Source organism: Spea bombifrons, chromosome 3 (assembly GCF_027358695.1).
Source record: "Spea bombifrons isolate aSpeBom1 chromosome 3, aSpeBom1.2.pri, whole genome shotgun sequence".
Taxonomy (NCBI): Eukaryota; Metazoa; Chordata; class Amphibia; order Anura; family Pelobatidae; genus Spea; species Spea bombifrons.
Genome location: NC_071089.1, coordinates 38,311,584 through 38,339,467, shown reverse-complemented (window position 1 = coordinate 38,339,467; position 27,884 = coordinate 38,311,584). Strand labels below are relative to the sequence as shown.

General features: G+C 38.5%; 1 protein-coding gene across 13 annotated transcripts in view; it reads left to right on the top strand.

Annotated features, from left to right (window-relative positions):
• Window positions 1-27,884, top strand: part of PTPRK (protein tyrosine phosphatase receptor type K) — a 250,435-nt gene that overhangs the window by 214,784 nt on the left and 7,767 nt on the right. Inside the window, exons 15-29 of one of the 13 annotated variants that reach the window (XM_053460702.1) lie at window positions 1,129-1,158; window positions 5,776-5,936; window positions 7,083-7,118; window positions 9,302-9,313; window positions 10,308-10,492; window positions 11,179-11,266; window positions 12,421-12,497; window positions 12,722-12,739; window positions 16,593-16,629; window positions 17,224-17,321; window positions 17,723-17,839; window positions 21,744-21,898; window positions 23,544-23,679; window positions 24,679-24,837; window positions 26,113-26,286. In XM_053460702.1, the coding sequence (XP_053316677.1) occupies window positions 1,129-1,158; window positions 5,776-5,936; window positions 7,083-7,118; window positions 9,302-9,313; window positions 10,308-10,492; window positions 11,179-11,266; window positions 12,421-12,497; window positions 12,722-12,739; window positions 16,593-16,629; window positions 17,224-17,321; window positions 17,723-17,839; window positions 21,744-21,898; window positions 23,544-23,679; window positions 24,679-24,837; window positions 26,113-26,286 (1,483 nt within the window). The remainder of the gene's footprint in view (window positions 1-1,128; window positions 1,159-5,775; window positions 5,937-7,082; window positions 7,119-9,301; window positions 9,314-10,307; window positions 10,493-11,178; window positions 11,267-12,420; window positions 12,498-12,721; window positions 12,740-16,592; window positions 16,630-17,223; window positions 17,322-17,722; window positions 17,840-21,743; window positions 21,899-23,543; window positions 23,680-24,678; window positions 24,838-26,112; window positions 26,287-27,884) is intronic. The other 12 variants (XM_053460703.1, XM_053460704.1, XM_053460707.1 and 9 more) reach the window with 12 other exon arrangements.

The window sequence follows — 27,884 nt, the reverse complement described above, 5'->3', positions numbered from 1 at the left end:
ATATGATTACGCTTTACAAAAATCCTTGGAAATAGCAATTTATTCTATATGATATTTATTCTCTGATATGGCACCCTTTCAAAGGCAGGTCCAGTAAGGATTTTCCATTAGGCCTGTTCTAGGAGACAGCTCTATCTGCAGATGCTCTTTGGAGCAATGCTTTTAATCAATACCAGGGCCATTGTTTGGCTAAAGTTTTATTTGAATCCCTCAACATTGCTAGGAAGTCCCAGTGTCAAGGGCTAACAAGACATTTGTGGGATTTTCTCCCTGTTTTTTTTTCTTGAACTTGACTGGCTCCCTGTGGAGAAAGAAGGGTAAATTTCAGGCCAACATACCTGTGAAGACAATTGTAATCAGAGTCGGATAAGATCTCTGGGAAAATGTTCACGTGTTCTTTGAGTGCTTCTGAAAACCCTGGTTCAGTTGGCCCATTTAATGAACCTGGAATGTCAGGCATGTGATAGTAGCTTTCTTTTAGGACTGCTCATATCTGTTGCAGGTGTGGCAAAACTTTGGGAGTTAATGGAAAATCCATTCAATAGGACATAACTAGGACATTGACTTAACTAGGTTATCCCTAAAGGTTTTGGGTTATCGAGCACAGACTAGTTGCTTTTGCCTAGTATGTCATATCTGTTGAGTAGCTTTGTCTTGTACTCGTTCCCAAAGGTCTTAGCATGAACTTAGCACAGGGAAAGTCTTGGTTATTGCAGACTGAAAGTGTGACTTCAATGTGTAACGATCATATTTCACACAAGGGTTAAAACAAAAAAGTGAACCATTTTACCGTCCATTATTGTTTTTCTGTTTATTTTCTTTGCGATAGCTTTACTGTCAGCATGTAATTTTTTCAAGTTTTTTTAAGAAGTCCATTTTTATTCATATACACATTGTTCACAGCTAACATGTATTTTATGTTTATTTGCATGGCAACATATATTTAGTGCATGAAGACATTCAAATGCTAACAGATGACATGTATATGAAGAGAATTCTTTCTAGATGGATTTTATTTTTTAAAAATGCTCATTTTTTTTTTCTTGTGCTGCTTTGTCAAATGTGGACGGTTCATGCTTTCATTCACCACTGCTTCTCTTTCCCCACTGTCTGTGATTTGCTTGCCAGGAGGACCTACTATTCTTACTCCTACTACCTGTAAGTAGAAAAAAAATGGCCGTATGTTTTAATATTGGTTGTTAATCCACTCACACCAAAAAGGTGCAGTATCCCTTTAAAAATAAATAAGAGACATTTGGCCAGAATCGCAGAGCTGATGCATTGTCTCACACATTAACCCCATCGTTTTCTGTCACTAAAAGCACTTTGTTTAATGCATGTCTCGATTGTCATAATACCATCTGACGTATTTTATTTATTTTTCGAGGGATATTGGATCACAGTTTTTGTAGCTAGTCACTAACACACTTTTTGTTTTGTTGCGTATGTTTGTGATGTTGATCATGTTTTAAATCTGTTCGATCTCACGTGGTGTAAAGGGAGAGCCGGTGTGTGGGAAGGTGTGGTGCACGGATTTGGTGCAAAGTATATAACAAAGTGATACAGCGAGACTTGTTACTCGCCTGCATGATGAGACGGGGCAGAACATGATATGATGGAAAATTGCGGCTGTGTTACTACATGTAGGGCACTGCGCGCTCCAATTTAATAGGCGCAACCAATTACTCTTCCACAAATCTATAAGCCCATTTATCTCAATTATTGCATGCTAATACATTGCGAATGATGTTAAGGTAGCTATTAAAACCTTAAGCATAACTTGGACTATGAGACCAGTCTGAGTCTTGGGATGAATTAACTGATTTCCGGTTTCACACAGCTTGGAGCTGACTCTTTCTTAATCTACTTTGATTAAATGATACCCAAGCATCCCAAGTAATGCCCTTCTGACTGCTTTTCCGAATATTGTAACCTAAGTTATGGGTTTGATGAAGACTGCTTTGTTGCTGCTATTGGCTCTTCAGTACAGTAGACTTTTTTTTGTAATGGGTTATGAAAGGGTTACTTTTTAAAGAGTCTCAAGGTCTGCTAATTTAGAAAGTTCACCTAAATGACCTTTACCCTAATTAATGCTATAAATGGAATAGAGCTTGACAGCTACCAAGGTACCAATTCTTCATTTACTTGTGATCAGGATTGTCATATTTAACGATGTTTAATGAGTATCTATAGCTAATGGGCTGGCGTGTAGAACGGCATTGTTGATGCTGAGTTAACATTCTGGTCACGCGCTGTCCTGAATACACGCTTGCCCATTTGTTCTACAGGTCTCTACTTATTTGTGAACATCTGCCTGGTGATAGGCCTGAAACTGCTCTCTTCTTCTATTATAAGCTGAACTTATACAATTGAACAAATGCATTTCTAAAATTGAGAATCTTCTCTTCTCTGCAAAACTAGCTTTCAGTTTCCTATTTGGCTCATTTTTTTAAAAATTATGATTAAGAAGCAATGTTAAGTGACGGGTGCTGTTTAGCTTGCAATGATGAATGCTAATTTGCTAGTTTAACCTCAATAGCAGTGTTAATTATCAGCGCAATTTGGTAGTATGATGGCGTATGTATCACTCCCAGCTCTCTTCCTTTTACCCTCTTGCCTTGGTTAGTGCAGTTGGATCCTGTAACAGATAATGAATGTAATTTATACTCCTGTCAACATCAAGTACTCACCTAATTAATTGCTTAACCTGTCAGAAGCTTGGTTTGCATATGCCCCTCATGCAGAATGCCACTCAGCCTTTGGCTTGTTAATAAGTGTAACATTTTCAGCATAACATAAGATGTAACACTGTAAAAGAAAACAACAAAACCTTCTGGGTGATTGTTTTTGTTAACAAAGTAAGTTGCAACTGGATTCCATTTTTCAGTATGGCTCTTGAACAGTGTTGGCTATTTTAATGTTCCCTGGCCTATTTAATATGTCTTATGCCACCCTTATTTTTTTCTGAACTGTGGCCGATGACCAAACTTTTCAAACTGACTTCTCAGGGTATAATTATTGAAGGGGTTCGACAAATACCAATTTTTTGTTGACCTTAACCCTTGCCATGTTGATTTATTTGACACATCCTCCATTAAAAAAAACATTAGATGAGTTCTTAACTAATATTTGTTGTAGATTTTTTTTTTTATTTTTTTTTTTTAGTTTACACAATTTTATTAGTTATAAGTGCTATCCATACCAGAGCACTATTTCTCTGAGTGAAAGTTTGCTGAAATCATTATGGGTAGGTTTTTGCCAGGATCTGTCCTGGAATGGAGATTGGGAGTCTGACCTTCTCATCCAACATCGGTGCCTGAACTCTCAAATGCTCAACTGGATGAATGGGCAAAACTTCCTGCAGAAACAGTCCAAAATCTTGTGGAAAACCTTTGTGAAAGTTGTTATAGCTGCAAAGGGGGAACCAACTTCGTATTAACATCTATGTATTTAGATTTTGATGTTGTTAAAATGGTCAGGTGTCCCAATACTTTTGTCTACATGGGGTGTGTGTAGAGAGCAAGAAAGAAAAGCAATTTAAAGAATATTCCCATAAGTGAATTATGTTACTGGAAGACACAAGCCTGACAGCAACCCTGTAGGGAAAAAAAGTTCTGATGCTATGCATGAATTTAATTTTGGCCTATTTTTAAATCCTAAACTAGATAATATGGGTCACAAAAAAGACTCAACTCAAAAGCCATTTGTATTCATTAAAGAATATAGCTTCATAACATTTACTGGAGAACCTATTTGCAGCAGTTGACCTTTTCCCCTGTCATTTTTATTTCTACTGCTCAAAAGTGCTCGTCGTTACCTGATCTAAAACTGATTTTACTTTTCTTACTCATATTGAGGTTAGATGTTCAAATCAAACCTTGCATGTGACAAAGAAATATGTGGGAGTTGATATTTTTGAGTTGTAAATCTAATTAGTTTATGGACACTAATGGATTTCTTGCCGTTTGTAGGTTTATTACTGATGCATGTAGAATATATATTTTTTTAGAATACCCAGCGCTGTTACTCTATTAGATCAGGTTGCTGTTAAATAATTGGGTTTGTATAGATTTGCCATTATGTAGTTGCAGGAATCTGCATGATTTGACCTATATTTAATGGCACGTGCCTTGTATTTTATTATTATTTTTTGTTGCTTGGGCCATAATAAAATTAGTTATTTGTACAGTATATTGAGACCATAAAGTTTTCTTTCATGATTCTGACTCAATAGGTCACACTAAGATTAACTAGATCATTTAGCTATTTGAGAACCATAATCTTATGTTGAATATACTAAAATATTCTTAAAATTATTTTAAATTGTGCTGTTCAGATGTTTAGGCCTGACTCGTGAGTATAAACACTACCTAGGAATGTACATGTGGGAATACTTTGTGTAATGCACTTGCCCTTGGGTCATTATTTTCCAGAAGACCAAATATCTCACCGACAACTTACCAGGTTGGCAAACTGTGACTTGGGTCAATAATTTTTGTCCGGGCTATAGGACGTTATCTTTAGAGCAGCAGCCTAATGTGCCTCCCATATATCGTATTTGCTCGATTATAAGACGAGGTTTTTTCCAGAGCAAATGCTCTGAAAAATACCCCTCGTCTTATAATCGGGGTCGTCTTCTCAGACCCCCCAAAAAATGTCTGCTGGGGCCATGCTGCTTACCGGTCGCGAGCAGCGTCTCTTCTGTTAGAAGCAGGAGGACAGGAAGCTTGCAGCGTCCTCACAGAGCTCTATCTCCCCCTCCCTCCTCTGGGGGCGGGGCCAGAGAAGTTGCTCTACAGCCGGTCCCCTGCAGAAGTCTTCGAGTGAGAGATCTGCAGTTCAGGTAAGGGGGTGGGGGAGGGTTTTTGGGTAAGTATGTGTGATTAATGTGTGTTTAATGTGTGAAGTATGTGTGATTAATGGAATGAATGAGTATTTAAATGTGTTTGTGTGTGATAGCATGGATGTGTAAGGGGGGTGGGGGTTGTAGCATGGCATAGGGAGGCTGTAATCCCACTACTATCATCCCCAGGTTCCAGCATGTACTGGCTGCCTTGGCTTGATAGGAGTGTGATTGCTGTTAGCAGTTTGATATATATATATATATATCAAACTGCTAACAGCAATCACACTCCTATCAAGCCAAGGCAGCCAGTAAATGCTGGGTTAAAAGGCATATCATGGGGCTGAGTGGCATATAGGGGGTTAAAATGCATTTCTGGACCTCCTATATACCCCCCTATATGCCACTCAGCCCCATGATATGCCTTTTAACCCCCTATATGCCAGAGTGGCATATAGGGGTATAAGGCATATCATGGGGCAGAGTGGCAAATAGGGGGGTATAAAGCATTTCTGGGGGCAGAGTGGCATAACTGGGGGGGGCAGGTTGGCAAATAAAAGGAAATTTAAAAAATATATTTTTCTCAATCATAGCTTTTATTAAACATGAAAAAATAATTTACATGAATTAATATTTACTGGTAAAACTTTTTTCCTATAGGGTCGTCTTATATTCAGGCTTTTTGTTTTTTTCCTAAATTAATATTTTGATTTTGGGGGGTCGTCTTATAATCGGGGTCGTCTTATAATCGAGCAAATACGGTAATTCTCACTGTCTAGCTCGGATTAAAAGGCCAAGCATACGTGCTACGCTATGAATTTAAATACCAAGTTTGAACTTAGTACGAGAATAAAATACTAGTCACGTGTCTGTGAACTATACCAGTGGTTTATAAATGACGGGACCTATAACTAGCTGCGTTTGCCTTATAGTAAATTGGCTAAGAAGCGCAAAGATGCCATGGGGAGCGCACGACAAGAGATGACACACATGGTAAATGCTATGGATAGAAGTTATGCTGACCAGAGTACTCTGCATGCGGAAGATCCACTCTCCATTACCTACATGGACTCGCACAACTTCAGTCCCAGGTGTAAGTATCTCCTGAACTCGATGACATGCATTGGTCTATTTTCTTGTGGCAGCAGTTGATTGACAATATGCCTTGCAAGGCCGTACACCTAAAAGCTGAAACATCTTTTTGTGGATTACCTGATCGCATCTGAGAGGGGTCGTTCTTGAACCCCTAGAACCAAACACTAGACAAGATGTTTTCCACCAAAATAATCCATATATCACTACAATATAAGAACTGTATTGCAGCATCTATAGAATCAAACATTATAGATGAAAAGGTATCAGAAGAGAAGAACAGGTGTTAGCACTAGTAATGAATGGAATATGCCTTCTGATATTGTAAATAAACCTTAGTGTACTAAATGCATTACGTTGTGGTGTAAGTTTTGAATTATGCCACATTAGTTTTTCCCATCCCATTCAACCTCATCAACAATGTTGTAGTTGGCTAATTTTAATTATCATGGATATACTAAGTCACCCACTCTAACAAAAACTTTTTTTAAATTTTTCATAAATTCAGTTATTGCATGTATATAACATGTTTATAGTAATGCCACTCACATTCATTTGTGTGTGCTATAAAAGTTAGTAGGATCGGAGCATGCCATTTTTGCTTATAAAATATTAAAGGTTCTGTTCCACCTAATCTTCTGAATGTGATACTTTTCTAACTAAAGGCAGCATTAGAAACAAAATTTCAAGTAATGTTGATTTCCAAAACCTTTCGAAAAACACTTTCGTTGTATGAAATGTTGCCTCAGTAGTTAATTGTCATATGACATGAAAGCAGGCACACATGTTTGTGTGTTATACAATTAAACCTGGAAAGAACAATGTTATGGCTCAATTAATAGTTTGTCTAAGTGGAACAGCATCTTTTAAATGGTTCTTTAATGAGAGGTCTGTGATACACATGCACGTGTCAGTTACCATGTTTGCCTGGGGCCTATTAACATACACATGTTGTCTATTTTCTGCTTAAGGCTGATTTTGTGCTCCAGTTTTTGCAGTTCTGTCATGCTCTACATGATATTAATTTGCTCTTCTTTCTTGTGTCATGCTCTGAGAAATGACCGGTAGAGAATGTACCTTGTGCCTGTTTATTGAAACTACTAAAATGGAGGTATTGTGTATCTTCATGAGCTTTGTTTTCCTGCAGTGCCCAATGATCCACTTGTGCCGACTGCTGTGTTAGGTGAGGACTAGTCTGCCGTCTACACCAGCCGCTCCCCCACCGCATGAGTTGTATTCTTGCATGCAATTCATAAGTATGTCAACAGGGGCAATGTGCTGTGTGTAGTTCAAAGCAAACTCTGTGTTAGTGTGCACCTAGTCCCAAATGATAAAACACTATTGGATTAAATAGATTAGAAGGAAGGTGAAATAATAGCACAAGAGGTCATAGCCTAAAACACGTTGATCACAACCTTAGATATAGCTGAATTACATTACTATACTTGGGTAGATATATAGGCTAGCATTGCAGGGAAAGTGTCCGATCTTAATAAAATGAAGGGATTTAAGTATGCATTATATATATATATATATATATATATATATATATATCACTGGGGACTGCTGCTAATGCATTATCCCAGCTGCAAACACTGTGCTACTGGCACACAAGTTTGCTAGACAGACACTACCTTTTATTGCTGAAAGAGAGGAGGGTAGTTCGCCTGTTGAGCGTTTCACATAGAAACACTCTGCAGGGCCCAAGAAGAAATTACGGACTATAGTGGCATTTAACAGTTCCTCCAAATAATGGCGTTTAGGCAGATGCCCTTTATTTGAATGGCCCTGAACATTACTTATTGGGAACTTGTAAAGGCACCCAACAGTGTTAAAAGCACAATTACTGTCCCTGATAGCCCCACTAAAGAACTCCGGGGGGGGGGGTACTTTAATATGCATTGTTTACAAACAACCAAAATATAACCTTACCCCAGGTAGAAACTGCAGCTCTGTAGCTGTAGCCACTCTCCTCATCAGTGGGCCAACGATTCTTGATATCAATATGCAGAATTGGCCCAGCCAGCGCAGGAGCTGAGCAGTGGCAGGTATATTAAGTGCAGGTGAATGTGTTTGACTGAATGCGTCTCCAGTACAGACAGTAGCTGGGGTAGGAGGCATTCAGCAGAATTCCCCAATGCATTTGGAAGGAGGACACCCTGGGACCACACAGCCTTCATATGAGTTACAAAGTGCATTTGATGACTGGAGGGTCCCTTTAAGGTAAAGCCAGTCAAAATGTACAGGTTTGAGAATCTACAAGACGCTATTTTTGTTTTGAGAATATTGCTTTGCAGTCTGGATATTTTTTCAGGTTACATTTCTTATTTCATGGCTGTTTCACGCCTCTTTTTCTAATTATCTCCTCTATGGCAAAAGCATGTCCAGAAATAAAAATACAATATCTAGCTATGTCAAGAGATTTATTAACACCTTGGTAGAAGACACTTAGAAATCCCTTACCATCAAATGTCACAACAGCAGGAGACCACAGAATGTTGTGTGATCTTTAAACACAAATCTACTGGCTGTGCGGGTAAATTTGAGCGTATAGTGTTACCACAGACCATAACCAATTTAGAAACCTGAATAAACTAGACATGTGAGTGTCTGTTTGCAAAGCACCAGACAAGCAGCTTAGTTTAGGGAACAAAAACGCCCTGGGCCAGTCGTATGGATAATGACATGGACTTGGTAGCTCAGTGGGACCATCTTCTCTAGGGGGGATGTCTTAATTCAAATAGTTATAGGAACTGACCTGATTTGAGTTAACAGTTCAATGATAGAGGCTATGTTTTTCAATGCATATTGTAAAAGTCGTGTTTAGTGCAACATCCCCTTTGTTGTGTGTTTTTGATTTTTAACTTTATATAGGGATTGTAAATCTATCCTCCATGGATGTAAGTTGGAACTCTCCGGGTGAAGTTCTGCTTCCCTGGATCTCCTGGTCGCCATTCTATATGATATTAGTAAACGGTAGTTGATCAGGGAGTTCACAGAAGTATAATGTTTTTTCAGGGTTAAATATATGAAATATTACAGTGTCTTCTGGGTGTAGTACAGGAGCTGTGAAAAGAGGTTTCCATTTACCCTTTGCAATCCATTATAACTCCCTACAGACCTTATGTAAATTATAATGCGTTGCGCTTCTCTATCAGTGTGCCTATACCTGGCTTAGTCATTTAATTTGGCCTGCATGCAAGCTTGTTTTGTGTATATCAACCATTCCTACAAATCATCTTCATTGGTACCGCACAAAGTTATTGTTTACAAACTCCAGCTCTTCTCCAGATATCATCTAGGATTAATTAAATTAATATAAATTGTCTTCCTATTTCTTTTTTGTTTTTTGCCGCGCTGGTGCAGTACCAATCACTGGTAAGTAACTGGACGGGTATATTTTTCTCATCCATTTTAGCCTCTAGTGCCTTTTTTAACTATCATTCTCTTACTGTTGAAATCAACACTAATTATGAAATTTGCCGTAGCAGTAATATTCTTGCTGTAAGGTTGCGGAGGAGCTTGTTTGATGCCCCTGATAGTCCTCCGAAAAACTCATACAAATTGGCGCAGTTCTCTAGTGCATTAGCGAAGGCATAAAATACCCCCAAAGTAAAACAGACTTTTTTTTTTATATCACAAAAAGGTAGACTTCCATTCTTTAGTGTAGTATTATTCCCATAAACCTTTGGAAGAACGGCCTTTGTCTGGACCAGGCTAATGCTATGCCCCCCCAGGTTCTGGATTTAGTACCTACTGTGATGTGTGTGACATTATGAAAGTAAATCATATTATACAATTGTGAGCTCTGTGTTTTAAGGGTTATATTCTCACTATGGATTATTATTTGAGTGGCATCAGACAATAGCTATATTTTATGTCTTACTTTATAAGTATCATAAATGTTCTTGGTGTGTCACGGATAACACTGGTACTGTAATGGCGAAAAAATACACTTGTTGAGGTAGTGTGGTCCATTTGCTACCAGAGAGCTAATAACGCAGCTTTTACCATTTTTCATCAAAATGACTTGTGATACAAAACGTTTGTTTTTTTTTCTATTTTTGTGAGAAGGGGGTTTTTTTGTTCTCCAGCAGTATACACAGTTTACAGTTTGGATACCCTTAGACATTGAACATTTTTTCAACTAAATCAGCCAGATATCAGATTTGTGGCTGCGGTCTTAAAATTATAACAGGAATGGTTATGGTCGCTTTAAAAAGGAGGGAGTAAGAGATGAATATATATATATATTTATTTTTTTTGCTGCTGCTATGGCCTAGATCACTAAACACTTTCTAATGGCACTTCAATCAAGATGGCTTGCTCATTCCTGGCCGAATCATATATCAATTTCATGCTTTTCCTGTAGATGAAAACCACACCGTGTCAGCAGAGTCCAGTCGTCTTCTGGATGTCCCCCGCTATCTATGTGAAGGGACCGAGTCTCCTTACCAGACAGGGCAGCTTCACCCTGCAATCAGAGTAGCTGATTTACTGCAGCACATCAATCTCATGAAGACATCAGACAGCTATGGATTTAAAGAAGAATATGAGGTAAAGGAGGCTGTACGTCGCATACGTTTTAGTAATCCAATTAACCCCTTAATGACAAAGCCCGTACATGTACGGGCTCAAAATGCATTGTTTTCAATGGGTTTAGGGACCGCCCATTGTCCTTAAGGGGTTAATAATTAAAAGTAACTAGAATGTACATCGCACAAAAATGTATCTAAAATGTACACACTTACTTTTGGGAATAACGATTACATTTTGCAGAATGGTGACCATACCTCGGAGCTCTCTGGGCACCTTTTTTTTACGGGTCACTGCAGGGAAAAGGTGGGTCGCGGGAGCCATGTTGCATTACGACCCACTCCCTGCCCACTTCACTTACAAAAAAGCTGCAGTGGAACCATCCACCGGCATCAGCAGGACCCCTGCCCGCCTCTGGGTAGCTGGAGCCAGAGAGTTCCCAGATATGATGGTGACACAGTTTAACTCCTTGTCAACTGTAAGCAGCATCATGGGGGATCAAGTTTCACTTCTGGGTATCATTAGAACACGGTTACATGCATTATAATACTAAATATACATTTGAGGTATTGGTTTAACACATGTAATTGTTGCAGAGTCAGCTATGTTGTAACGTGTGTGATGCTGTCATGCCAAGTCCCATTTACTCTGTGCTTTATATTATTTATATATGTGTGTGTCTATTAATTTATACCCTGATATTTCAGAGTTTCTTCGAGGGACAGTCTGCTTCATGGGATGTTGCTAAGAAAGATCAAAATAGGACAAAGAACAGATATGGGAACATCATTGCTTGTAAGTGACTGGCTTCCATTAAAATTCTGTCCCTCTCTTTACTCGTGGAGATATGTCAGCTACACCACCCACATTAATTATGGTGTATTTGGTGTCAATTATTTGCCTGCGTACTTCTTCGTCTGGTTTAGGTTTAACAAACCTAAGCAAGGATAGTTAACCTGAATGTTTCGCCTGCTTAACTGTGTGCCACAGTGATTGCCTGCTTTAGGCTGCCAAAATTGGTGTAATGATCTTCTAAAGGTAGGTGACCTTGTTTTCTGTTCCTTACAGGTAAAGGATACATAGTAAATTACTTACAAAGTACTGAAGTATGAATTCTTGATTGACATTAACCCCTTAAGGACAATGGGCGGTGCCTAAACCCATTGAAAACAATGCATTTTGAGCCCGTACATGTACGGGCTTTGTCATTAAGGGGTTAAACACTGGCCAACAGAGAAATACCACAAGGTGGTTTGCATGATGTAGCACTGAAAACCATTCAGCTGTGGTTATAGATCGTAAACATTTCATCATCTTGACTATGGTGGCCAAATGAAAAAGTGTTTTTACACATTGCGTAAGCTTATCCAAAGTCTTCAGCCTTTTTATATTGATATTCAATATAATTTGTAGTGTTACGGGCATTTTGGTCTCTCATACAATATTTTGTGCACCAGTTATTTATAAATCAGTAGAAGGGTGAGGTAATAACTAAGGAGACATGTAATAAAATTACCTGACACACCTGGCCTGGCAGTATATAATTTTAGCAAAAAATGTTACATCACATTTGACAGAATCTTCCAAATTGGTGCATTACATGAATGTTATCCAGTGACGTATACTGGCCTAGGCAAACAAGGCCTAGGGCGGCAAGTCCAGGGGACAGATCACCCTCTTGGGTGTTGATGCCCCCTCTGTGCCCTGTTGCTCAATGTACCGGTTACGTGGGACTTCATTAAAAAGCGCCGTTCACAACGTGCTGGGATATGATGTCATACGGACCTTTCTTAAAGGCGCCATACACCTTTTATTGTACCTTGAGTGACGCCTAGGGCGACCCCAAAAGTTAATACAATACTGCTGTTACCACTAAGAAACTTTTTGCTGTCAGTCGTTTATTGGCAATATCTGTTTGTGTAAAAGCTGCCGATTTCCTCCTCTTTCAGATGACCACTCTCGAGTTATTCTGCAACCAGTTGAAGATGACCCCTCTTCTGATTACATAAATGCGAATTACATTGATGTAAGTAAAATTTACAGCCTGTTTTCTCACCTGCATGACCTAGAACTCGCCTTTTTTTTTGTACGTGAAAGAGTTTTTTATTTTCAATTTTTTTTACGCATGTCATGCTTATAAATTTAATTGCTAGTGTTTTTATAGAAGAGAAATTGTACACTTTCTTTGTCATAGTTACTCACTGACATTGTTGTGCTTTCTTTCACACCTGACTTTGGTTTGGCCTGTAGATTTGGCTGTACAGGGATGTAAGTATCACTATATGTGAATAACAGAACCCTGCAATAAACATTTTAATAGACACATTGTTCTTAATTACTTTTTAATTATTACTAATTGCTTATTACCCAACATTTTGTGCATGCTTCACTTTATTAACTGTGTACAATTTGTGGTTTTTATTTTTTTTTTATTCTTCATACTGTTGTGATTTTCTTTTTTTAGCTCAATATGGTAGAGCAGAACTATTTTATACCGGCTAGTACACTATATTTTATATAGTCAAATGTTTTGTAAGGTCCCCCCGAAATGCTTATTTTGTTTTCCTATCATTCTCATTTTTGTTTTAGATATTTTTGGCTGTCTGGCTGCTTCATACATTCTTTTTTGTTCTGATATAGAATATAGTTCTGCACATGAATTTTGAACGTTTAACTTTGCTGTTTTAGTTAAAGGCGTTAACAGGTTCTTATTTGCTGTAAAAGACACCTGTCACTATGGCAGCCGCTTTGCACGGATAGACAAATAAAATGCAATTATCCACGGCATAAATCACAAAAAGTATGATCAATTATCTACAAACCCAGAGTGCATTATTCATCAAATAAAGGCTTGTATGAGACCCGAAGTGTAGTTTTACCATTTAAATGAGTTGCTTGAGTTAAAAGCCTAGTATTAAGTCTATTTGCTTTTTTTGTTCTATATCACAGTTTCAGACTAGGAACAAAAACAAATTGAAAGACTTTTGCAATTTGCAACAGGCATTGTTAACGCAGAAATCTTCACATTCTGCTCTAATAAAGCATGTGACAATTGCACGCAGTTTGTAAACAACCGTGAGCTTTGATATGATTCCAGACTGTGTACTTATCTGTAACTACACATTTCTGGATTAAATTTGTTTCAAAAAGCAAACACCTGGTTCTGTGTATTCCATTAAAAAGTCTACCATCTAAGAAAAAGAAAAAAACAATTGATTAATAAAGAACGCAAATATGATATGTTGGATTAAACAATCTTGGGAGAAAAAGAAAAAAACAATTGATAAATAAAGAACGCAAATATGATATGTTGGATTAAACACCCTTAGTTGGTTTTTGGTTATTTTTTTATTTCAACCTAATTGGTATCAGGCAGATTTTGCTGTACCCATAACAAATGTTAAGTGTACTTTTATTTCTGTAATGGTAAAAGTTAGTGTTCCTGGGAAAGGTCTAATATAGGAGTATGAGTTACCATTATTTTGGAAACTTGACCTTCTGTGGACCGTATGCATTTTACAGGGTTAATTAATTGCACTTTACTTTATTAATGAGCAGTCCTGCAAGCATTTTAATTAAAGTAACTTATATCAGGTGTCACTTACTGTTATGCTTAGTTTGATACACTTTGTTGCAGTGGTGATGAAAACTGATGCTTGTTACATCTTAATAGTCCAGATGTCGTTAAGCTGCTGCTTAAGGCCTCCGTGGATCTGTAGAATGAATGAAGGGTCAAATCCCTTGCAATTCTTATAGATTTATCATAGTGTTACACCAATAAATGATTAAAAAGCAAGCAGAAAAAGGAACTTTCCTTTAGTTTATAAGTAATTGAATTACTTTTGTTAGTGATGGACCCCTAAACCTTTTTTTTTTCTTTGAATTTCTATAAACCTATAATCACCTTGTGCTCTGAGAATCTACAGTTACAGTTTTGTTATTAAAGTTTTGTTTTATAAGAAATAGATTAGAAAAATAAAATTTCAAAAATTCATAACAGCAATCCACTGGATTCTGCAGTTCTCTAAGCTGAGATAAGAGTACTTTAAGTTGGGGGGAGGAAGCAAACGGCGCAGGCAGGATGCTCTAAATTTCTGAAATTTGATGGTGGCCTGGCAGTCCTGGTTCTTTGCTGTTCCTCCATTTTGCTCCTGCACCCTCCAAATAAATTGCCTCATGCCTAGAGAAACACTTTATTGTACATGCCTGTCTTTTATGAGCTTATCTGAGGGCATTTACTGTGTAAGTTGTCACAAGTACAAATACAATCTTGACTTTCCCTGGCTGCGTTTGACTTTTGCACCTCACGCATGCCGTTTCCCGCAGCTCCTTAAACGTCTTCCTGCATGCAGCTTGTTGATATTGCAGTTTTCTTGTATAAATATCATTTTTCCTTTTTACCCTACGAAGTTGAGAATGTCTCAGCTCCTTTTTAGTACTGTTACTGGTTTATAGACCTCATTTTAAAATATAGACCTTAAAGATTTGTTTAATTTAAAATTTCTATTATTGTACCGATACACACACCTCGAATCTTCCATAACATCATGTACAGCCCCTCCTCCATCTTTTTAGCTGCAAAGTGAGGAACATTTGCATTATCATGTTTTTTTTTGTAGTAAGCAATCCAGCTAAGTCCAATAAAACAGGCAGGTTACCGATAGGTAAGGCCTTTATGCCCTCTGTCTCATGCAACTCATATGTGAGCAATACTACTTGCACTTCTTTAAGGTAGGACCAACAGACCGCCTAAATGGATTATCTATTTCCCCTTTAAATATAGTAGCCATGCCACCATACTGAAAAGGACCATCTGCATTATCCTGGGCCTGGCTACTTTATTTAGGGGTTGGAAAGAGTACTGGAGCAATGACCATCTGTTGGACTGAGGATGAGGCTGAGATAAATAGAAAGCAAGTGAAGAGGTACTGGGTAGAAACAGGGAAGGAAAATGGCTATCAAGAGCCAAGGCATTATAAAAACTATGACTAAAAGGAGAATGGATTTAGGGGTAAACATTGGAAACCAGTGTGTCCCAGTTGAGGCCTATAGTAACATTTTAATTAGGGTCGATTTTGTAGCAGTGTTGTGCAAGTTTGCAACCTATTTTTTTTTTTTCTTTTATAGTGCTAGTCTGACGAGGGATTCAGTTGAAGGATCTTTCCCTGAACCCCACATTTTCACATGTTCCTCCTCATGTATCAGACCCTAGGCTACACAAAAATCAGCTCCAGCTACTACAAACTGGGTTAGATGTAGGCCTGTGTCACATGCCTTGGGAGGAATGGGCAGAGTGAAATTTGGAGAAGGATGTTGATATTGGTGCTTGCTTTGATCAAACTCAGAGCCCCAGGCATACGAGTACTGTGAACCATGGCCTTAAAACATTGACCCCTTTTAAATAAAATCACGCACATATCTAAATTACAATGTCTCACTCTTAAACTTAAAGGGACAACCTTGACAACCCCCCTAAACTTTAATAGGTGATCAGTGGCTGGAAACGGTTCCTACTTAAATCACCGGGGTGCAGTCTGCGCACTGGAGCTGACTGGTGGTGATATCGTGCATGGAGGTGTGTTTGACAGAACATATCTCCTGCATGTCAGCTAGCTGGGGGGCAACTGCATGAGATGTTTCTGCAGAAACACTCCTTACATTTGCAGGATACCACAGTTTTAAGAGACCTTGCATTAAAGTTATGATGGCTGGAGTGTCCTTTAAATTTAGTCACCGCTAATATAAATGTCTGGAACTCGGTTCTGTGTGATTGGTATATCCATAAGTGCTGTAGACCTTTTAAACTTTAGCGCAGAATACCGTTAAATGGCATAATAACAAACAGTGGTGGGGTGTTTTTTTTTGTTTTTAAGGAATGGTTGGTTCCATTTAATTTCTAGCACTCTGCACATTCTATTTAATGCTCCCATTATTGCCCACAAACCATATACGGTAACCACTTCTTAAAAAGTTATATTTTCTCCTCTTTAAAACTATTAAAAGATAAAACCGAATAAAAAATGAAACTATCAGTGTTTGGGTTAAAACAAAGGGTTGCTTGTTTTAGAGGGTTGTCCTGCAGAAATGCCAGAAATGAACACTTGTTTGCATATTGTTTCAGGGGTACCAGAGACCCAGCCACTACATTGCCACTCAAGGTAAGACTTTATTAAGAATTGTTTGTGCTCTCGTATAATTAGAACGTATAATCTGAAATCTTAATTTGTATTTTGGCAATAATGGGAACCTATAGAGCGCTTTAAGTTTGTAAAGCAACTTATATCCCTATGAACCCCAGATGAATGAGGAGCTGGTTATGGCACGTTTCTTGCCCTCTGAGAATGTTAATTACACAGCATTACTTTTGATCACCCCCTCATAGACTGAAACTTTTTCTGATCGAGAGTAAAGTGGAGTTCATTCAACCAAGGTAGTTTTTCTGGTGGATCTACCATTTTTGAATGTAACCTTGCAGCTTTTGAAGAATGTAAAGTAAAAGTGAACTATTGTGTTTACTTGTAGTCATTTTCCCAGCTTAGTATTGTAACAAAAGTGTCTTGGTTATAACCAGTTGACATTATGCACAACTGGGCATGGCCAGAGTAGACTCAACTGGTACTTGGGAACAACATATAACATGAATAGATTTATATGTGATGTCATGGCACCACGTGACTTTGTTGCTTATAATGTTCTTGTGTTCTGTCTGTATAATAACCAGATTAATAATTGATGTGCCTGCCTTCTACTAGGCCCAGTTCATGAAACTGTGTACGATTTCTGGAGGATGATTTGGCAGGAACAGTCCGCTTGCATTGTTATGGTTACCAACTTAGTCGAAGTTGGTAGGGTAAGTCAGTCTGTAATATTATCCATTTGGCAAGAAAAGTTGCATTAACTATGTCAACTAGAGCTAGATGATGCACGCATATACATCTCATACTTTATTTTGTTTAGAATGTGCGTAGTGCAAATATTTGTTGCACAGGCCTTATACATATACCTTGTACGTACTACTTAACTATTGAATGATTGCATAAGCTAAAGTATCAAGTTTTTGATGGAATCTTTGAGATCAAGCTAGTGGTAAATAGTTTAGCAACAATTACCTGGTCTGAAACCACTTTACATTTAGTGGAAAAATATGATTTTTATTCCATTATGTTTGAACATTTTAGCAGTGTATTGAGTCGGAGCAATATTCATAAATATGACTAGTTTTGGTTCTTTTTTTTTTTTTTTTTCATTTAGGTAAAGTGTTACAAGTACTGGCCTGATGATACAGAGGTCTACGGTGATTTTAAAGTAACTTGTGTTGAAATGGAACCACTGGCTGAATATGTGATCCGGACATTCACATTGGAAAGAGTGAGTGTTTTGGAAGTACCCCATCTTTATATATATACATATATATAGAGATATATATATATATATATATATATAGATATAGATATATAGATATAGATATAGATAGAGATAGATAGATAGATAGATAGATAGATAGATATATAGATGGATATATCTATCTATATAGATATAAATCTTTGAATCTTTGCAGTTGAAATATTAGCTTGTTACAAAACATTCATGTAGGACAGGGGTGTCCAAGTTTTTTTTGCAGTGGGCCACTTCATCAGAATTGTATACGTGCGCGGGCCGCACTCATTTTTCACTGTGACAAAAAATATGGCCTTTAATAAAATATGCAGATTAAAATAAAGTAAAATGACACAAAACCTTTACTCTTCCTCTCACTAGAAAGTTTTGCGACTACAAATTCAGGATTCCCTAGATTTATTCTAGGGATGAACTAAAATGAAAATTCTGGACCAAAACATTCAGGGTTCACTTAGCCAAAACCGAAAATGACCCCCACCTTTAAAAATAATAATAAAAACTCACATTTTTTATAAAAGTAGGTAACACACAACTGGACAAAATTAGCAATATGACTTGGCAACCAGTAAATGCTGGCAACCCAGGCAACCAGTAAATGCTGGTACCTAGGCATGATGGGACTGTGCTCGCTGTGATTGCTGTTAGCAATCACACTCCTATCATGCCAAGTCAGCCAGTACATGCTGGTACAGGGTGGCTGTAAGTGATGTGCAGACCCCATACTGCTGGCAGCATCAATACACAAGGGGGGCAGCTAGCTAGGTTTCAGCATGTACTGGCTGACTTGGCATGATAGGAGTGTGATTGCTAACAGCAATCACAGTCCCATCATGCCTAGGTTTCAGCACTTACACATCCATCCAGTAAATACTGGAACCTAGGCATTATGGGACTGTGATTGCTGTTAGCAATCACACTCCTATCATGCCAAGTCAGCCAGTACATTCTGGTACAGGGTGGCTGTAAGTGCAGACCCCATACTGCTGGCAGCATCAATACACAAGGGGGGCAGCTGGCCAGGTTTCAGCATGTACTGGCTGACTTGGCATGATAGGAGTGTGATTGCTAACAGCAATCACAGTCCCATCATTGCCTAGGTTCCAGCACTTACACATCCATGCTATCATACACACTCATTTATTCATATAATCATTCATTCACAGATTCATTCCCTCAATCACACACACTCATTCAAACACCCTCCCCCCACCCCCTTACCTGCACTGTAGCTCCTCGATGCCGCTTACAGACTTCAGCAGGGGGCGCGGCCTCCCTCTGCTAAAGCACAGAGGAAGTAGGATGTCACGTGAACTCCACTTCCTCTGTGCAGTCCAGAAGACCCTCCCACAAGTAAGTAGCAGGGCTTGAGGTGCGGCTCGCATAAGATCGGTTGCCCTGGCCGCATGTTGGACGCCCCTGATGTAGGATATTTGCATGGGAGATTGTACTGTTGGTAAGTACTAGCAGTTAAAGGTGCTGTCCTACCTAGACAAAATATGCAGGGCAAACAAACCATAGCTTATCTGTTTTATCTGAATGTTTAATCACATAAAAACTGCAAAGGAAACATTTAAGAAACTTTACATTTTCTCTGGTGACTAGTGCTTGCTATTTTGTGTCACATGACATGTTAATGGTTAATGGTTCATGGTAAGTCTTGTGGATACTCCAAAATTTGACTGGAATTAAAATAATTATTTGTAGGATTATTTTGCCATTTAAAAATTTAGCAGAGTAGGTGGAACAGGACCTTTAATGGTCTTTTTTTTTCCATACAAGGATTTAACGTTATGCAAATATGCATATCTGTACCATTTTTCTGTTTTGTTAAAAGTGCTTTCTGTTTTTGGAGCAGACTTGTTTGTATTCAATTTTATTAAATTGGCTTACTGAAAAAGCCCAGAGAAATGCCGCTTTGTTTAAAGCATATTAGTCTGTCTTGTCTATCTCTCTGTCAATCTCGTCTACCGCTAATTATGAATAATAATTGAGTACATACTCTTATAGCAGCCATATGACCCGTTGCTTTGTAATGAATTAAATTATGATCAAAGACAAGAATTGTGAAGTTGAAGACTATTTAAAAAAATCTCTTAACCTGCAGTGCTTTTAAATAACCGGCTTTAATCTTAGAAAGGCTGGTTTCCCACCTTAGATATTATATCCGTTTTCATGACGGTCGTAAGCCTCCACTATTGAAATAGCTTTAGAATAATTATACCTTTTTCAATAACATAAAATGTAGTTTGTTTAGGAAACTTGTTTCAGTAGTAAAATTCAATCAGCAATATAATAAGCTCTGTTGTGAGGGATTACTGTATTGTCTTATTGTAAAGACACCTTGAACAATGCAAAATCAAGATTATAGTTCTGATCAAGCTCTCTGTGCTGCTTCTAATTTGATTACTAAATGTATGGCAAGGGGAAAGGGTAATGATAAGGTGGATACAGGAGTGATTAATTATTAAGAAATAATACAGGTAACCTTGTATCTTCAAACATGCTTAATCTGCAGGTCTGGGGTTCACCATTGTAAGTGATCTTGTGATATTTGGGTTCTACCTCCCAATCAGATATCACAAAATGTGCTGACTTCATGGCATTTAGACTGTCCTTCTGAGATGTTAAGATCCAAGCATTCTCAAGATATAACAAGATTAACAAATTGCCCCCCCCATTGCTCCATGTGCAAAAAGTGATTTCGGTGAAAAAAATGGTGAAAAGCGTTCCTATCACCATAGTAAAAAATGGAATGGTCCATTCAGCAGGTCCAACCATTTTATTGGTTTCCCTGGTGATGAGACTACTTTTGAAACGTGCAATCATTTATGTATTTTACAAAATGTCTTTTCCGCAACTGCAGTCTAGTGCATTTATCTAAAATACTGGTATAGGTCACGGTGCTAAACATACCAATAAACTTTTCACTGGTCAAGAACGCCGATTTCATTAAATACCCAGTCCTTCTGAAGAGCAAGAAAAAGCTTTTACATAATAGTAATTTCATGTCCTAGTCATTTGTCAGGCATTAATAGATGAGTTTTCGTTGTCTGGGTGAGCCAGTACCGGCGCCTTTCTATTACTGACTGACCCTTTTTGACGTCTAGTAAATGGATGTAGGGGAATTCTATCCACATTCATCTGTGGCTACAATAAGACTGTGCACATATGGCGCAGATATGTGGTGCACACAGGGCATCTAAAAAGCATCAAAAACCATAAAATAACATGACATGATGTATCCAGTTTTTATATCCATACCCATAGTTTTATTTACAGTATTGTTCCATTATAGGTGCATTGTTGACAGAATACTATTGTTTGAGAAACAGTCCCAGCAAACATTTGTCTGTTTCACACAATTTGTGTAGCATCAAATACCATTTATTTCAATTTTTTTTCTCTTTTTTTTACTTTTCCCCTGACATTTACTGCCAGCAGTGCAGCAGAGCCGAACACCGTGGGGCTAGATTGTCTCTGTTTTCCGGTTGATAGTTGTGTATGACAAAAATTGATTGCTTCATGGAACCGTAAAATACCCTCTATTAAAAGAGATTCTTGACCACCTTCATATTCGCATCGCACACTGATCCTATTGTACACTGGGAGGGAATAAATAAGAGTCAGCCACACAGAAATCATATCTTTTTGTTAGCTTTCTTAAAAAAAATTTAAACATGATAAAATAGGCAGAATAATGAGCTGTTCACAAGCAGCCAAAAACCCTACAATACCCAGGTAGATCTTGTGACCGTTTGCCCTGAGGCCAAAAACAGCCAAATAGCCTATTAATATGAGCCCAAAACAGGTCAAATAAAAGGTTCAATGCACATTATGGGACCCTTCCTGGAAATTAAATTGTGTTGTTTTACAGAGAGGATATAACGAGATCCGCGAGGTTAAGCAGTTTCACTTCACTGGTTGGCCAGACCATGGAGTTCCTTACCACGCCACCGGCCTTCTCTCCTTCATTCGACGGGTGAAGCAGTCCAACCCACCAAGCGCAGGACCTATAGTGGTTCACTGCAGGTTTGTACTATATTCTTTTTACCTGAAAAAGAAAATAAAGCTTGTGAAAGGGAATTTATTCAGCATGGTCTGACAAAGTTGGGCAATGCTGTTTGGGAACGGGCTTTAAAGGGGTACATACAAATCAAACTGAATTTTTTTAAAAAAAAAAAGCTGAAAAAACAATTACTTTTTGTTCAGTTAACTATGAAGCAGTCTTAATTCTGTTTGAGTTTAATGGATTGTCAATATTCCTCTCTTTCTTATGTAATGCAAATCCATTGGTGTTCATTAGCAACGTTTGATCAGAAATGTTCCTTGTTTGATTATGTGTACCCAAACGTTATACTATTATTGGATGGTTTAATAACAGAAATAAGCCCTGTTGCTTACATTTTTTTCCGGCAACAGGCTGATGGAAAATGCACACCTAATAAATCAGACTATCTGTCCAATCTGCTTCTCCTCTTGCTTTATTCAGACAGTGGTGAAGTGTAAACAAATGGCTGGGCTGAAATGCTTTGTATTGATCCCTCGTGATTGAATGCCGAGGCAGCCTGGAGAGTCAGGCAGGGAGCTCTTACTTTCTGGCTGAGCCATCTCTGCTAATGAGAGTAATGGTGGTGGGGAGCGAGGTTCACTGTTAACCCATGCTGTAACATAAACTGGACAAAGCACGTCAGGTTTCTAGCCTTCAATATGTGAATATTGTCTGATGGCAAAATGTTTACTTCCATAGAGGACAATGTATAAATCATTATACAATTTGTTTTTTTTTTTTTGCCTTAAAATATTCGGGAGGTTTGAGACCAAAACAAAAATGTGTTATGTTCTGTTTTGGGAGCTTCTATTCCAGGGATTATTTTGTTTGATCCATGTACTGAAAGCAGTAAATGTGCTCCCTGATATAATTTAATCCTGAAATGTACATCTTCCTGTAAAGGGAAGTAGTTCATATATGTGATATATCGCTCATGCAGTCTGTCTGGATTATACCAACAAGATATGCCTTAAAGGAACACAAGGAGGCAGCTTCTTTCTTCTGATCACAAAATATGTGTGAGCTCTGGAAAATAACACAATCTACACATACATATAGAGAGGTCAAAGTGTGTTTCTTTCAGTTTGTTCACATCCTGACCTAATTGGGCCATTAAAGCTGTCATATTTTATGGATACTACCTTGGCAGTACAAGTATAATCACTATTTAGTCCATTCTGTTGCTATCCTTAAGCTAAAGCAGGATGCTAATAATTTGAAGCTTGTTAGCTGCTGTCTCTGTAGCAAGAGTAATTGTTCAAACCTTAAGAACCCCTAACATAAGAGTATCTTTATAAAAGACATAGTGCAATAGCCTGCTAATAAGGCACTTACCATAACCCAGTGACCTACGCTAAAGCATGAAGGCAGTAGTCGCAAGAAATGCAAAGGATTTCAGTACTTTTCAAAGACTGCTGAGGCAAGTTATCATGCAGCATTTCCATAAACTAACAACCAACTTCAGCTTAAATGCCCAAAACAGAAATGCAGCACTTCTGGAGTACATCAAAGAACAATTTATAATTTTGAATTTGGGTGTATTTTTTTAATTGTATGTTTCTTCTCATACATGTAGAAGCATGATTGAGTATTAACTTGCATGTCACCTCTTTGTGGCTCTCACAGTGCTGGTGCTGGCCGTACTGGTTGTTACATTGTTATCGACATCATGCTGGATATGGCCGAGCGGGAAGGTGTCGTAGACATCTACAACTGTGTGAAAGCATTACGTTCCCGGCGCATCAATATGGTGCAAACAGAGGTAAACAAATACCCTATTTATCTTAGATTGGTTTAATAAGGTGCACTATGTATAGCCACTGCAACCATTAAATAAATACTGAGCAATAACATACGAGTAAATGTTTTAAAATGATGGAGCATTTGAATGCACAATGTTTATTGTCTATTTTCAATAGAGTGGGAAAATACATGGAAAATAATAGGGCTCCCAGCTAGTCCCTTATTTTGAACTTTTTCATTATTTTTACAAATATTTAGTACACATGCAAATTGTGTTTTAGCCATACTTTTTTTTTTAAACTGGTTTGTTAAGCAAATATAAAGCCCATGGGCGGCAGCATGCCCCCAAGAAGAACAGTGGCATGTCGCAGGAGTAGCAATAAAGAGGTAAGTCCAGAGTGATGGACTTGCCGCTTTTTCTCTAATTTCGAAAAGGTATTGGGTTTGAGCAAGGTTGCATTGTGAGACCTTGTGGTGGTAAAGCAGCAGCTCTGCACTGCAGTGTGTGGGTATCTGTATATGGTAGTGTGGAAGCATGTATGTTTCTGAGTATGTTAGTTTAAGTGTGTGTGTAAGTGTGTCTGGGTATTTTAATGTGTGTGTGTCTGGGTATTTTAGCGAGTCTTGGTATCTTAGCATGTGTGGGTGTGGATAAGTTGATGAATGTGTGTTGATAGGTTGGTGTATGGATATGTTCTGGACGTTTGATAGTGTGAGTGGTTGTATTCATGTCTGGATGTTTGTCTCTGAGTTTGTGTATTAGTGTGTGTTGAGTGTCTAGGTGCATGTGTGTTAGTGTGAGTGTTTGATAGCATTAGTGTGTGTACCCTTCCTGAGTTCAGGCTCTGGATTCAGCTTTTTGTTTTCAGATAAGATACATTTAATCATCAATTCATTTTGATTGGTGCAATTTACAGTAATGGTTAAGGAAACCACAGAATTACAGAAAATTAAATATACTCCCATTTCATTTTTGTCTACTTTATTTTTTTAAATCTTTTTCTTTTTAACCACTCAGGAACAATATATTTTCATCCATGATGCTATTCTAGAGGCTTGCTTATGCGGCGAAACTGCAATCCCAGTGTGTGAATACAAAGCTGCGTACTTTGACATGATTAGAATAGATTCACAGACTAACTCGTCACATCTGAAAGATGAATTCCAGGTATTGTCAGTAGGTATTCTACGTTTATCTCATTAAAAGCAGATTTGAGTGAATTTGTGTATTTTGTGCAAAGGAATGCTTCTTGGATCTGCTGCCACAACATGATAACCTTAAAATGTGTAGGGTGATAATTTAGCTAACATTTTAATTAAACAGATAAATAATTTTGCTAAACATTAAACATCCTATGTATTCCAGAACTTCCCTTTTGGAACTGCTTGATTGTAATAACCCCCCTCCCCCACCCAAAAAAAACTGGAAATAGAAGTATTTTCTAATTATCAATGATACTTTTACTCAAAATATTGTTTCTCATGATGTTGCAAGCAGATCACATTGTTAAGTTGTAAATAAAATTAATGATACAGTTGATCGTAAGGAATGACTTTATATATATATTTGATAAACTAGCGTTTTTGATTACTGCATGCAGTATTTTCCTGTCTTAAGTACTGAAATTACCAGGATAATATTTTGATATAAATATTTTTTTTATTATTTAGTAAAGTCTAAATGTACTAAAAATGGTATAGATTTAATCTTATTGTACCAAGTGTTACTGGTAAGCTTAATGCATGCAAAGCTGCTATGTGTGCATGAGCGCTCTGCAGAATATGTGCATGCATAGACCTTACGTGATCGTTTTTAAACGCAGTTACCATGAAAATACAGTGCTCGTGCAGGAATACTTGCGGCTTGTTGAACAATGCCACAAAATGCGTAGGCACTTTGCAAATGAACAATAGTGCTTGTTCCAAATACAAAGAGGTCCACTGTAAATTTAGAGGCAGGCTGGAAAACTCTTAACAGGCATGCTTTCTTCCACTTTCTCCGTACAACCCTTGCCTTTTTTAGCGTGTCTTTTAATGTTTCTAGTACAATTTAGCAAGATGAACATCCTCATACAACATCACGTACAAGCTGTCAACATTTCTTTGAGTAAATAAGTGAATAGGGAGACAAAGCAAGCATTCAGGAAGCCATGCTGCTTATAATATAATATTCTTAGTCAAACCTTTCTCATATTCCCTACCCCCTACAGTTTAATGAATCCTCCTTTGCCCCTTTTCAGCCCCCCTTTCTTTCTTTTATATATACTACATACAAATGATAGCTAGAAAAAAATGAAGTGGTTTTGCAGGTATTTTAAACAAACAAAATGAGGATACAGCAGTCAACTGTGGATACAGGAAAAAGTAGCACAAGTTCAAGGCTCCAATGATTGCTAATCTGATGATGCTGTAGTCATGTTTTAAAATCCTTTTTTTTAATTTTTTTCTGCAGACCCTCAATTCTGTGACTCCACGACTACAAGCTGAAGACTGCAGCATAGCCTGCTTGCCACGCAACCACGAGAAGAACCGCTTTATGGACCTGCTGCCTCCTGACAGATGTCTGCCTTTCTTAATTACCATAGATGGGGAAAGCAGCAATTACATCAACGCGGCACTCATGGATGTAAGAAGCCCCTTTTCACTGCATGAGACGTGCAGCGGACACAAGTCAAGCCTGATACAGCATGATTGATGCATTTGTGGAGCAAAATATTCCCAACCAAATAGAAAGCTAATGGGCAGTAATTAAAGCCCCATCATTGCTCACTAAAATTAGATTCCTCTGAAAATATTGGCAAGTTTGTAACTTTCAGGCATCACACCTTGTGGCAACAATGGCTTCACATAGCCCATTTATTTCCACTCTAGATGTTCATTGAGAGCTCGGACATGCTCAAGGTTTTCAAGACATATCCTATGGATGCAATTGAGACAAGGAGGCCACTTTGCTTTGTGCTACAGAAGAACGTTTAACGCTCCTCACACTGGTTACTTTAGTGAACCAGCGTCAATTAAATTAAAGTACTTGTTAGACACCCCGAGCATTTCACATGGCAGCACTGGAGCTGGTGAAAAGTACCGTATTGGCTCGAATATAGGCCGCGCTTCCCCCCCCCCACTTTAAGTCTTTAAAGTGGGGGTGCAGCCTATATTCGGGGTCTAGCGCCCGACGCCCGGGACATGCAGTTCCGGGCGCCGGGCAGGCAGCAGGGTTAGGATACAGATCCCCCGCAGCGGTGCAGGGGACCTGTATCCTACTCTCTGATACGCTCAGACAGCCTCCCCTGTCAGCACTTTCCACGGGGGGGGGAGGAGTCCCGGCAAGGGAGATTGTTAAAGCACATCGTGCAGATGTCCCGGCAGCGGAGGCAGCCGGTGACCGTCCGCATGATGCGTTTTACCTCTGCCCCCAAGACTTACCAGAGCAGACTCCCGGGTGTCTTGCGGGGCCGGCGGGGGACATCTACGCAATACGCGTATACAACTTCCGGTGCCGGCACATCCGCTGAGTGCCCGCACCGGAAGTTGTATACACGTATTGCGTAGATGTGCCCCGCAAGACACCCGGGAGTCTGCTCTGGTAAGTCGGGGGGGGGCAGAGTGGCAGCATATCTCGGGGGGGCAGTGGCAGCATATCTCGGGGGTGGGACGACGACAGTGGCACCATATCTCGGGGGGGGGGACAGAGTGGCAGCATGTTTTTTTGGTGCTTTTTTAAAGAAAAAAAACTTTTTCTTTAAAAAAAAGCACCAAACTTTTAGGGTGCAGCCTATATACGGGGGCAGCCTATATCCGAGCCAATACAGTATATCATGTGTTGAGCCACACAGCATATAGCAGAGGGGTGGGGAAAAGAGCAAATGCATACTGGGTTATTTTGCTGAATCCCTAAATGTATTTGCAATAAGGACCAAATAGCTTTTATATCAATTAAAGTTCATGTGATGGCTGCAGTCTCCTTTAAAAGAGGCTGCCCATCTGTTCCAGGCTTTACGCACCAGATACAGAGGGAACTGTGTAATTAAAAAAGTTAAAAGCTTGAAGAAAATGGGGAAAAAAAACCTTAATGTTCTTTTCTTTAACGGCAACTTCTGGCAAGACCTCTAATTGGCAAATAAACAGCATGCATCAGTATTTACATGTCATGAAATTCAGACATCATACATTTCTTATTACAAGCTCCCAGACTCTTCATAGTGAATTATTGATGGGCAAATTAAA